Source organism: Salmo salar, chromosome 11 (genome assembly GCF_965601325.2).
Source record: "Salmo salar chromosome 11, fSalSal1, whole genome shotgun sequence".
Taxonomy (NCBI): Eukaryota; Metazoa; Chordata; class Actinopteri; order Salmoniformes; family Salmonidae; genus Salmo; species Salmo salar.
This window is the reverse complement of record NC_138301.1, coordinates 95,739,743-95,753,250: the sequence shown is the minus strand read 5'-3', so window position 1 is coordinate 95,753,250 and position 13,508 is coordinate 95,739,743. Positions and strand designations below refer to the sequence as shown.

At 42.1% G+C, this 13,508-nt stretch overlaps 1 protein-coding gene across 1 annotated transcript in view; it reads left to right on the top strand.

Annotated features, from left to right (window-relative positions):
• The first annotated feature begins 2,028 nt into the window (after positions 1–2,028).
• The window catches only part of ass1 (argininosuccinate synthase 1), a 33,941-nt gene continuing 22,461 nt past the window's right edge, over positions 2,029–13,508 (top strand). Inside the window, exons 1-6 of the mRNA NM_001141064.1 lie at positions 2,029–2,092; positions 2,697–2,841; positions 7,295–7,363; positions 10,547–10,735; positions 11,238–11,294; positions 11,439–11,513. Of these exons, the coding sequence (NP_001134536.1) occupies positions 2,740–2,841; positions 7,295–7,363; positions 10,547–10,735; positions 11,238–11,294; positions 11,439–11,513 (492 nt within the window). The 5' untranslated portion in view covers positions 2,029–2,092; positions 2,697–2,739. The remainder of the gene's footprint in view (positions 2,093–2,696; positions 2,842–7,294; positions 7,364–10,546; positions 10,736–11,237; positions 11,295–11,438; positions 11,514–13,508) is intronic.

Sequence of the window (13,508 nt, the reverse complement as noted above, 5' to 3'; positions counted from 1 at the left end):
GTTAAAAGTCCCCAAAGCACACACATCCCTGCATCGGTCGTTTTTTCAGTTCGCTGCAGCTAGCGACTGGAAAGAGCTACAACAATCACTCAAACTGGACAGTTTTATCTCCATCTCTTCAAAGACTCAATCATTGACACTCTTACTGACAGTTGGGGCCTAGGTAGAGTTATGGGGTACTCCCTTGGTGATAGGCAGTGGCTGGAACAGCAGATTCTCTGACTCATCACACCCATTTCATACACCCACGCCAAAGGTGGTCGAGTTTTGATTGGCTGTTGGTGTTCCCAAATTTTGCAATTACTGCAGCCCTGCTGCAGCCTGTGAGTAAAACTAACCTGTCACTAAAACCAATACTATTGCCATCTTCTGGCTGTGGTTAATCCCTACCACATACATGTGAACTCCTACTTTTGTATATTCCTTTCATTCTTTCCTCGCTTCCTTTCCTTTCCTCTTTTCCTAACTTCCTTTCCCCTACTGGCTGTGGTTAATCCCTACCACATACATGTGAACTTTTCCTAGCTTCCTTTCCTTATCTCACTTTCCTTATCTCCTTTCCTAGTTAATTTCCACCTATCCTAGCACCCTTACCCACCGATCTATAAATTACGTCTCCGTAATCTAGCATGGGGAGGATGGTCATCTGAATCAGGGTTAGTTTGACAGCTGGGGTGAAAGAGGAGCGATTACGATAGAGTAAACCAAGTCTAGATTTAACTTTAGCCTGCAGCTTTGATATGTGCTGAGAGAAGGACAGTGTACCATCTAGCCATACTCCCAAGTACTTATATGAGGTGACTACCTCAAGCTCAAAACCCTCAGAGGTAGTAATCACACCTGTGGGGAGAGGGGCATTCTTCTTACCAAACCACATGACCTTTGTTTTGGAGTTGTTCCGAACAAGGTTAAGGGTAGAGAAAGCTTGTTGGACACTAAGAAAGCCTTGTTGTAGAGCATTTAACACAAAATCTGGGGAGGGGCCAGCTGAGTATAAGACTATCATCGCATATAAATGGATGAGAGCTTCCTACTGCCTGAGCTATGTTGTTGATGTAAATTGAGAAGAGCCTGGGGCCTAGGTAGAGTTTTGGGGTACTCCCTTGGTGATAGGCAGTGGCTGGAACAGCAGATTCTCTGACTCATCACACCCATTTCATACACCCACGCCAAAGGTGGTCGAGTTTTGATTGGCTGTTGGTGTTCCCAAATTTTGCAATTACTGCAGCCCTGCTGCAGCCTGTGAGTAAAACTAACCTGTCACTAAAACCAATACTATTGCCATCTTCTGGCTGTGATTAATCCCTACCACATACATGTGAACTCCTACTTTTCTATATTCCTTTCATTCTTTCCTCGCTTCCTTTCCTTTCCTCTTTTCCTAACTTCCTTTCCCCTACTGGCTGTGGTTAATCCCTACCACATACATGTGAACTTTTCCTTTCCTAGCTTCCTTTTCTTCCCTACCACCTTTTTCTTTCCTCCATCCCTATCTCACTTTCCTTATCTCCTTTCCTAGTTAATTTCCAGCTATCCTAGTTCCCTTTCCTTGCTTCCTTAATTTTCTTTCCTCTAAAGGAATAAGCTAGGAAGGACATGAGGAAGGGAGGTAGGGAATTAAAGGAAATTAGGAAATGAAGCTAGTAAAGGAGGAAAAGAAAGGTAGCTTGGATATTAAATGAAAAGGGAGTGAGGAAAGGAATCTAGGAAAGAAAAGGAGTTCACATGTATGTGGTAGGAATTAACCACAGCCAGTAGACAGGAAAGGAAGAAAATAAAAGGAGCTAGGAAATGGGGAGCAAAGAAATGCAGAAAGGAACCTAGGAAAGAAAATGAGGGGTTCACTTGTATGTGGTAGGGGTTAACAACGGCCAGTAGAGCAGAAAGGAAAGGAAGTTAGTAAAGGAGGAAAGGAGGAGTTCACATCGGTAATAAACCACGGCCAGTAGATGGCGATACTATTAGTGAAAGGCTGCAGCTGTATATAAAATCTTGCGCACTGGCCAATACATTTGCACACGCGTTCCGTTCATCGTGGAGACTGGACTGGAGAGAAGACTACTTCATTTCGCCCAGTCAAGCTTTTAGAACGGTAAATACATATATCATTGTAAAATGGCGACACCTATATTTTAAATATTTAACTTTACATTTGGCTTGCTATCAAAATATCAAACGGGATAACGGTCATATCGTGCGTGATTGCTGCTGATTATTGAGTCCATGGTAGCTAACTAACTACTGATTCGAATGCAACAGTTGGTATTTCAGTGAAGCGTGTTAGCTAGCTAGCCAACTAGGTTGCTAATAAGCAAACGTCATTTGCCACATGCTTCTTAACAACAGGTGTTGAATAACAGTAAAATACTTAATAGTATAACATGCGTGGTTTACATGTGCGCATTTATGAGCGCAAGCATTTGGAACCTGCTCTCAATTAAATATTGATTGGTGTTTGTAACCATAGTCATTGTAATGTGATTGGAGATTGCTACTAGTTTCCATAATGATATTCTTTCAGGAAAATGGATGGATTTCATCATCCTTCCATTTTCCACCCTGCATCCAGTCACAGCCTTATGAATACGCCAGTGTGTTCAGGATAGAAGATGACTGGAGATTTCCGTAATTGTATTATTCCAATTAATTTTCTGTATGGAAAAATTCTGTATTTTCCTTGTATAATTCTCCCCCAGGCACAACAGCCCCCTTTGACGGCATCATTTGAATATTATCATCATGTCGAAAGGCACAGTGGTTCTGGCCTACAGCGGAGGACTGGACACCTCCTGTATCTTGGTGTGGTTGAAGGAAGAGGGATATGATGTCATCACATACTTGGTAAGGAACACACACAAGTAGCTATATGTGGGACAAGTCTGTGTGTGTGACAGGTGGGGACAATATAACTTGGGGTCGGACAGCACACAGCCATCCAGTTGGTGCTCTCCTTTATTGTAGGTCAACCTATTAGAGCCTAAATATTTCACTTGTGCAGCTGAAACCCCAGTGAATGTTCATTTCATGCAGTATTAGATATTTGCAAAGAAGGGATTCATTCACCATAGCAGTGAGTTAACCCCCCACAAAAGTGCTATCTGGCTGCATAATGCTGGTGAAAAGCAGTCTAGATTAACTTTTTGACCTTAGGCCAGTTCAGAACTGCACATAATGCAGAATTTTCTCATGTAACTGTTCATTCATTGTTTGGCTAGAGAAAGGGGTGGGTATGCCGAAGGGCTATGGCACCTCCTGTTGGTTTTGGGTGGACAGGAAGGCACTGTACCAATCGGCAACCTGTTTTTCTTGTTGAAATCCCTGTCTGCTCATGTTAGGTTGTGATAGAAAAACCTCTGCCAAGCAAGCATTCAGAATACCACAGAGGCAGACAAAGACAGGCACAGCTACCTCAGTTGTGTGGAACAATGGCTTGTCCCCCCCCCCCCCCCCACACATTTTTTTAGTTGATTAAATGAGAGAGTTGTACTTTATTGTCCATGAAGTTGCAGAGAACAGATGTCTTTATGCTCACAACCCGACACACACTAAGGGCCTGAAAGCTATGGGTCAGCTGCAGTGCAGCACCATTTGAGCAATTGTAGGGGGTGAAGTGCCTTGCTCAAAGGCACAACGGCAGTCAATGGTATCTACAGTGCATTCGGAAAGTATTCAGACCCCTTGACCTTTTTACATGTTTTGTTACAACCTTATTCTAACATGGATGAACGTTTTTTTTTTTTTTTTTCACTCATCAATCTACAAACATTACCCCATAATGACAAAGCAAAAACAGGTATTTGGAAAATGTTGTACATTTATAATACATTTATGACATTTACATAAGTATTCAGACCCTTTACTGGGTACTTTGTTGAAGCACCTTTGGCAGTGACTACAGCGTTGAGTCTTCTGAGGTATGATGCTACAAGCTTGGCACACCTGTATTAAGGGAGTTTCTCCCATTCTTCTCTGCAGATCCTCTCAAGCTCTGTCAGGTTGGATGGGAAGCGTTGCTGCACAGTTATTTCCAGGTCTCTCCAGAGATGTTTGATCGGGTTCAAGTGGGCTCAGGCTGGGCCACTCAAGGACATTCAGAGCCTTGTCCCGAAGCCACTCCTGCATTGTCTTGGCTGTGTGCTTAGGGTTGTTGTCCTGTTGGAAGGTGAACCTTCACCCCAGTCTGAGGTCCTGAGCTCTCTGGACCAGGTTTTCATCAAGGATCTCTCTGCTCCGTTAATCTTTGCCTCAATTCTGATGTGTCTCCCAGTCCCTGCCTCTGAAAAACAACCCCACAGCATGATGCTACCACCAATGCTTCACCGTAGGAATGGTTTTTGGTTTACTCCAGACGTGACGCTTGGCATTCAGGCCAAAGAGTTCAATCTTGGTTTCATCAGACCAGATAATCTCGTTTCTCATGGTCTGAGAGTCCTTTAGGTGCCTTTTGGCAAACTCCAAGCAGGCTGTCATGTGTCTTTTACTGAGGAGTGGCTTCCATCTGCCAGCTCTAGGAAGAGTCTTGGTGGTTCCAAACTTCTTCCATTTAAGAATGATGGAGGCCACTGTGTTCTTGGGGACCTTCAATGCTGCAGAAATGTTTTGGTACCCTTCCCCAGATCTGTGCCTCGACACAATTCTGTCTTGGCGCTCTACAGACAATTCCTTCAACCTCATGGCTTGGTTTTTGCTCTGACATGCACTGTCAACTGTGGGACCTTATATAGACAGGTGTGTGCCTTTCCAAATCATGTCCAATTAATTGAATTTACCACAGGTGGACTCCAATCAAGTTGTAGAAACATCTCAAGGATGATCAATGGAAACAGGATGTACCTGAGCTCAATTGCGAGTCTCAAAGCAAAGGGTCCGAATACTTATGTAAATAATAGTGATGTACCGATATGACATTTTTGGCCGATACCAATATCCGATATTTTCCTTGCCAAAAAAAAAAACGATACTGATATTACATTTTTTAAAGAATTCTAGTACAGTTAAATAGTTAACACACACATGGACGCAGCAGTTTAAGGCACTGCATCTCAGTGCCAGAGGCGTCACTACAGTCCCTTGTTTAAATCCAGGCTGTATCACATCCGGCCGTGATTGGGAGCATCATAGGGACGTGGATGTTTTTGGAGTCTGATAACTCAGAGGAGGACGTTGGGAAACGAGCAGACTGTTACCCCATTTCATTGATCCCCAATCCTTAGGTAAAGCTGTACAGTGCAATATGAATGCCAATACACACAATAGGCTGACTGGGGAGGTGATTTCACACAGTCAGTCCCGCGATAAGAGCTACAACGCTAATATTTGCGTAAAATCTTCACAGTTGTGTTCTGTGGGTGTCATCGAGTAGACTGATACCCCATTTCATTGCTTCACATTCCTACCTGGTTTAACATTATCTAGTCTGAATATGGCATGATTCCACCAATTGTAACCTTCTGCATCACCTTCAAAGAGTTACTTTTATTTTGAAAGCAAACCGCAAATTCCACCGTGCCTCACAGCCGTGGCGCGGCTGCTATCGTGCTGGGCCGGGAGGCGGCGCGCCAACGCTGGCTAGGCGCGCGTGGCACCGCTAATACTTACTCACAAGGATTCCTAAATCATTGCTAAGAATAATGAAAATGACTGCAGTTTCTACTGGTCATTGTTTTCAGGCTGGTTGTATTGGTGCTAGCTAGGTACCAAGCTAGCTACCCTAGAAGTTGCAGTCGAACAAATGATGCTTTATTACCAACGCGGTATTATAAACACATCGTTCGTGGCCGGTGCTTACTTGTTTGCAGACTTTTTTTGTTTAGCTTTGACAGTGGTACTGATAGTAGTGGTGGCGCTTGGTTTGCATGTGCAAATTCAGAACACACAACATTCTATAATAGAACTGTGTTATTTGACGTGTCAAATAGTGTTATTTGACATGTATCATTTTTGACATGTAAAGACCCAAACGGCGTTCCATAGTATGTCGTGAAGCTAATAGCAGTGATGCTATTACTGTGTAACTCCGGTAGGGCAACGTGTACCGGTGCTCGACCAGTCGGTGAAAGCCAACATCGCCCACGACAGTGAAGGGTTGATTGTCAAGGGCAATGAATTCCATTATCTTGGTGTTAATGGATTTTGCCTTTGAGTTGTCTCGCTGAAATTTTCTTACTCTTTCAAATGACTGCTCGATCCACACAGCAGACATTGTGGGCTAGGTTAGGAATGCTGTGTTGCACGTGTAGCGCAACATTTTACGCGGCGTCATTACATCATGTACCTACGTTATATAGGTATGCACGTCAGCTTTGATATCGGTTTTGCACATCGGCGTTAAACTAGACATCGGGCCGATGCCGATGTTGGCATTTTAGCTAATATCGGCCAATACCGATATACATCATGCATCCCTAGTAAATAAGGTATTTCTGTTTTCGCTTTGTCATTATGGGGTGTTGTGTATAGATTGCAGAGGATTTAAAAAATATATAATCCATTTTAGATTAAGGCTGTTACGTAACAAAATGTGGAAAAAGTCAAGGGGTCTGAACTTTCTGAAGGCGCTGTAAGTTAATGGTAGAAATTCTGCGGTTGCCGGCTCACTCCGCACCTGATTTTCCGTCTGAGCCGGTTTTGTTAAGTCTTAGTTTATGAACCGGTCAAAAGAAAAAAAGACATGGTTAATCAACAATCTCAGCAGAAATCCCCCCATGATATTCATGGAGCAGCAGTGTGGAAGCATGTCAGTGTTATCATGTATAGATGTGACCTGAATGTTAAAATGGTGGGCGATGGGACTTCAGCAGCCAATCCGTGACAAGGAATGGCTTTGGTCCCTGGCGAGAAGGACCGGTGATGAAAACACAGGCCTTTTTTCAATTAAATTTGCTCAACTCCTGAGTCCTCTCTCCTCCGTCCTCTCTGGCCTCCTTTTGAAAAAGGTCAAAGGTAATTGAGGAGAAGCAGCAAGAAGAGGGAAAGTGGAAAAAAGTATGCTTGTGTGAAATGAGACTACTTCTCCAATCGCGTCAACAAATTTTGCTAGTTGTGCAAGACATTTTATACATAGAAGGATAAGTAGCATATTGTTTTTAAATGTTTGCATGCTCTTCTCCTTTGAGAAAATAGCTGATTCAAAGAGGTTATGGCAGAATTCAAAACTCTGATTTTCTGACTAAGTGCTCTCGTAGAAAACATGCTAATGAAGTTTGGAGAACATTAAACATTTTCACTGAAACACTGCTGTAGTATACTATTTTAGGCACCAGTTGATTAGATGTAACAAACTCTCTTCTTGCAGGCCAATATTGGACAAGAAGAGGACTTTGATGCTGCAAAGAAGAAAGCAGAGAGTCTTGGAGCAAAGAAGGTATAAAGCTGAGTCTAAGCATCATGACATTGGTAAGACAAGGTATCTTAGTGGTGTGGAGGACACGGTAGAAAAGGTTAAAGAGGAGTTCCAGGATCTGGTTGAAGTAACAGTGCAGTAGAATCTCTTGCGGATACAATACAAATACACACAAATTATAAACAAGCAATGCATAGGCTAATAGTACCAGAGGCTAAAAAGCCAAGGCCAATAGCATGGTGGCAACAACAACAAAACATGACTAAAAGGAGCAATTTCCTTCTTCTCGAGTCTCAAGATTAGTCATTCTGAATTACATACAGTGCCGTCAAAGTATTTGCCCTTTTCTGATTCTCTTTTTTTGCATATTTTTGATACTGAATGTTGTCAGATAAAAGGAACCTGAATTTACAAATAACAAAAATATATATTATTTATTTCATTAACAAAGTTTTGCAATACCCAATTCCCCTGTGTGAAAAAGTAATTGCCCCCTTACTAGAGGTCGACCGATTATGATTTTTCAACACCGATGCCGATTAATCGGACGATTTTTTTATTTTATTTTAAATTGATTTATTTGTAATAATGACAATTACAACAATACTGAATGAACACTTATTTTAACTTAATATAATACATAAATACTATCAATTTAGCCTCAAATAAATAATGAAACATGTTCAATTTGGTTTAAATAATGCAAAAACAAAGTGTTGGAGAAGAAAGTAAAAGTGCAATATGTGCCATGTAAAAAAGCTAACATTTAAGTTCCTTGCTCAGAACATGAGAACATGTGAAAGCTGGTGGTTCCTTTTAACATGAGTCTTCAATATTCCCAGGTAAGAAGTTTCAGGTTGTAGTTATTATAGGACTATTTCTCTCTAAACGAGTTGTATTTCATATACCTTTGACTATTGGATGTTCTTATAGGCACTTTAGTATTGCCAGTGTAACAGTATAGCTTCCGTCCCTCTCCTCGCTCCTACCTGGGCTCGAACCAGGAACACATCGACAACAGCCACCCTCGAAGCAGCATTACCCATGCAGAGCAAGGGGAACAACTACTCCAAGTCTCAGAGCGAGTGACGTTTGAAATGCTATTAGCGCGCACCCGCTAACTAGCTAGCCATTTCACATGGGTTACACCAGCCTAATCTTGGGAGTTGACAGGCTTGAAGTCATAAACAGCGCAATGCATTGCGAAGAGCTGCTGGCAAAACGCACTAAAGTGCTGTTTGAATGAATGCTTACGAGCGTGCTGGTGCCTACCACCGTTCAGTCAGACTGCTCTATCAAATCATAGACTTAATTATCATATAATAAACACACAGAAATACGAGCCTTTGGTCATTAATATGGTCGAATCCGGAAACTATCATCTCGAAAACAAAAGTTTTTTTCTTTCAGTGAAAGTGGAACCGGTCTAAATATTCCTGTTACATTGCACAACCTTCAATGTTATGTCATAATTATGTAAAATTCTGGCAAATTAGTTGGCAACGAGCCAGGCAATGAACATAAGAGCAGTGACACAATTTCATGTTAGCAGGCAATATTAACTAAATATGCAGGTTTAAAAATATATACTTGTGTATTGATTTTAAAGAAAAGCATTGATGTTTATTGTTAGATACATTGGTGCAACGACAGTGCTTTTTTCGCAAATGCGCTTGTTAAATCATCACCCGTTTGTCGAAGTAGGCTGTGATTCGATGAGAAATTAACAGGCACCGCATCGATTATATGCAACGCAGGACACATTAGATAAACTAGTAATATCATCAACCATGTGTAGTTAACTAGTGATTATGTTAAGATTGATCGTTTTTTTTATAAGTTTAATGCTAGATAGCAACTTACCATGGCTTCTTGCTGCCCTAGCGTAACAGGTAGTCAGCCTGCCATGCAGGCTCCTCGTGGAGTGCAATGTAAGGCAGGTGGTTAGAGCGTTGGACTAGTAACCGGAAGGTTGCAAAAACGAATCCCCGAGGTGACAAGGTAAAAATCTGTTGTTCTGCCCCTGAACAAGGCAGTTAACCCCAGTTCCTAGGCCGTCGTTGAAAATAAGAATGTGTTCTTAATCTGACTTGCCTAGTTAACTTCTCTAGGGTAGGGGACAGTATTTTGACGTCCGGATGAAAGGCGTGCCCAAATTAAACTGCCTACTACTCAGGCTCAGAAGGTAGGAAATGCATAGTATTAGATTTGGATAGGAAACACTCTGAAGTTTCTAAAACTGTTTGAAAGATGTCTGTGAGTATAACAGAACTCATATGGCAGGCAAAAACCTGAGAAAAATCCCTCAAGTCTAAATGAAAATGTAAAAAAAGCAACATATTTTAAGTTTTTGAATAGCCTAGTCAAAGTCAAGACTTATTTCCAATTGAGCTGTTGTGGCAGGACTTGGAAAACCACAAATGTCGTTGAGTTACAACAGTTCTGCATGGAAGTGAGCCAAAATTCGTGGAAGCGTTTGGTTGGGGCTAAAGGTGGCAGAACCAGTTATTGAGTGTTATGGGAAAGTTACTTTTTCACACAGGGACAATGGGTGTTGTCTAACTTTGTTTATGAAATAAGTATGTCATTGTTGTGTTATTTGTTCACTCAGGTTCCATTGATCTAATATTAGGTTTTGGTTGAAGATCTGTTAACATTCAGTATAAAAAAATATGCAAAAGTCTAGAAAATTAAAAAGGGGTCAAATTATTTCACGGTACTGTATGTATATATGCAAAAATAAAAATACATTTAGACGTTGGTTGATATGAAACTGATACAACTTTCAATTGAACAATGAGAACAGTGATACATTTGCTACTTTGGGTACAGAGTGATGAGCCAGTTCAAGGTTGGATTGTCAGTTCTTGATGTCTAGAATTATGTGTCCTGACATCTGGGTCACAGAGTTACGGGAAATGATTAAGCAGGCAAATCGTATTTTGATTGTTATCAAAGATAAGTGAGGATATGAGGTCTGGGTTGTCGTCTTCTTAGCAGCTAACACTGGGAGAGGTCTGCGCTCTTTCTGCCTTGCCAGTTAAGATGTGTAAGCAAAAGTTTCTCAACACAAAGCAAAGCCATTGCAGGTGAACTCAACTGATTGCGCTTGTGTATTAAGATTGTCAAAGGAGCATTTAGTGAAATATTGTTGACGTAAGCTTTACAACGAATGGTTCAAGTGTAACCTCCCTCCATGTATAGGTGTTCATCGAGGACCTGAGGGCAGAGTTTGTGGAGGAGTTCATCTGGCCGTCGGTCCAGGCCAGCGCCATCTACGAGGACCGCTACCTGCTGGGCACTTCAGTGGCCCGGCCCTGCATCGCCCGACGCCAGATCCAGATCGCACGCCAGGAGGGAGCCCAGTACGTCTCCCACGGGGCCACGGGAAAGGTGAGGGGTCAATCAACAAGGAGAGAGCCCGAGATGAACCCGTAAAGCTAGGTGGAGCCATTAGCAAATTGTTGACATCTACCAAGGTTCATTTTAGATGTTTGTCTGTTTTGTTGAAATCTGAATGTTTTCCCAATTAGCTTTTGGAGTGAGTGGGAAGGTCACATTCAAATAGCCCTCAGCTACCACAATGGCATTCATTAGTCAGCCACCAGTCTTACGATACTGTGGGGAGAAGTGTTGTCCCTGCTCCAACTGTAGATGGAGACAAATGCCACTGAATTGAGCCTTCAACCAACAGTAACTGCAAGAAGTCACTCACTGGAAGCTTGTCAGTTTATATGCGTTTTCAACTACCATTGTAAGTGATTTGAACCTTAACTTGTCTTAGGTGAGTGAGAAATCACCTGCTTGATTATCTCTCTGTCTTTGCTAGTAGTTTTCAGATTTTTTCTGAACATGTTACTAGTGTTTTGTGTCTGAATGGTTAACTGGCTTTCAGGGCAACGATCAGATCCGATTCGAGCTCACCTGCTATGCCCTCTACCCTGAGGTTAAGGTGAGTTCTGTCTTCCCCAGACCCTCTCCATTAACACATCTGTAACTACACAACATGACTGTCCCATCATCCAACATTACTTCAGATAATGCACCATACAAATGACATGCGTAACCCTCGCTCGTCTCTCTGTCTCCCGCTCAGATTATTGCTCCATGGAGGATCCCTGAGTTCTACAATCGCTTCGTTGGGAGGAAGGATCTGATGGAGTATGCCGAGGTAACACTTCCACATGATAGGATCACTTCATAACATGTTGCCTGGCAGTGAGTGTGTGATAGGATCTCTTCATACACATTAGGGATATGACTTATGTAAACAATTGAAAGTTTAAACTGCCATTTTTAAATGGTTTAAATGATTTTAAAAAAGTATTAAGTGACGTGAATTCACAATTCACATTTGGTCCTGTGTGTGACCGCTAGGGGGCAGTGCCATTCAATCTAGCGCAGTCCTGACTACCAAACAGACGGCAATCACCTTACTGCTGTCCCCCTCCCACTCAACAATGACGGTAGTTAATGCCATTTTAGGTTCTCTGCTGTGTCCCTCTCCTCCATGTTCTCAGTCGGCAGTACATGTCCCACTTCTCATCACTGTGATGGCTCGCTGCAGTGATGCATGACAGCGTGTTCATAGACCTCTGACAATATGTTGTTAATGCCACGTTTGGTTTTTGTACTTGCAGAGCAATCATTGTACAATTTCTCCATCCGGGCCGTCACGTTTTTTTGGCATCTTGTAGTCTGGTTCTAGATATGCCATCAGTGCATTGAAGCCTACATTTTTTACCATTGACAGTGGCTGCATATAAACTGCAATCATTTCTGTAATCAGCACTGTGATTTTCTCACTCCATCCGTTATCACACTGCTGCCAGCAACGGCTTGGGTCTCGCGATGCCTCCCTTGCCACTATAGTTCAATTCCACCTCGCATTTATTTTACCACTTTCTCATTTAACTTCTCAAAGTATTGCAATACAGGGCTTCGCTGCTGTCACGTCCCTGTCTGACTCTGCCACTTTCCCAACTGTAAACAACGATGACGTGCTGAGCGCATTATATCCGTGGCAAATCATTTGAAAGATGCATATATCCTCTAACAAACGTTACAGCATCGTTGCGTAACCTGCTGACCAGACCGCTCGCGCGCGTGCGTCCGCCATTGCGCTCATGTTGATTTTTGTCCACCCACACCAGACGCGATCAGGATATGCAACTATATTAATTTGTAGACAAGTCGAAAAGCGTTAAACATTTATGGCAATTTAGGTACCTAGCTTGCTGTTGCTAGCTAATTTGTCCTGGGATATAAACATTGGGTTGTTATTTTACCTGAAATACACAATGTCCTCTACTCCGACAATTAATCCACAGATAAAAGGGTAAACCGAGTTTGTTTCTAGAAATATATTCATTGGACTTTATATTGTGTTTGGCAACCAACTTTAAGGTGCATAACCACTACCAACTGGACTGGAGAGTGGACCTCAGTTCATCTTTCAATCACCCCCGTGGGTATATGCTCCTAAAAACCAATGAGGAGATGGGACGTGGGTATATGCTCCTAAAAACCAATGAGGAGATGGGACGTGGGTATATGCTCCTAAAAACCAATGAGGAGATGGGACGTGGGTATATGCTCCTAAAAACCAATGAGGAGATGGGACGTGGGTATATGCTCCTAAAAACCAATGAGGAGATGGGACGTGGGTATATGCTCCTAAAAACCAATGAGGAGACGGGAGAGGCAGGACTTGCAGCGCGTCAAGCAAGCGTCACAAATAGAACCAAGTTCTATTTTAGCGACTGGCTATGCAGACGTGTGGGTGCAATGATTTAAATAACGTGTATGTGTACATTTATTTTACAAAGCACGAAACGCGAGCTGTTTGGTCAGCATGTTAGGCATTTTGTTAAATTGTTATTTTTTCTTTAATTATGATGATCGGAACCTGTACTGTGATTAGAATTTTGTTTGCTCCGCCATTTCCTGGTTGCTAAAATTCTAGTAGTTTGTCTAATTTCAGTTTATGTGACAAGCGAATGTAGTGTAGAGAATCATTGTACCGTCTAAACCGCTGTGAAATATTTTGTTGCATAACCCAAAATATTGTGTTTTCAGCAGTTTGAAGTTGGTGTACAAAACCGATAGTAAAAGATGCAAGAAAGAAACTTAAAAACGGGAAGCATAGATATATTCTATGAGCGCT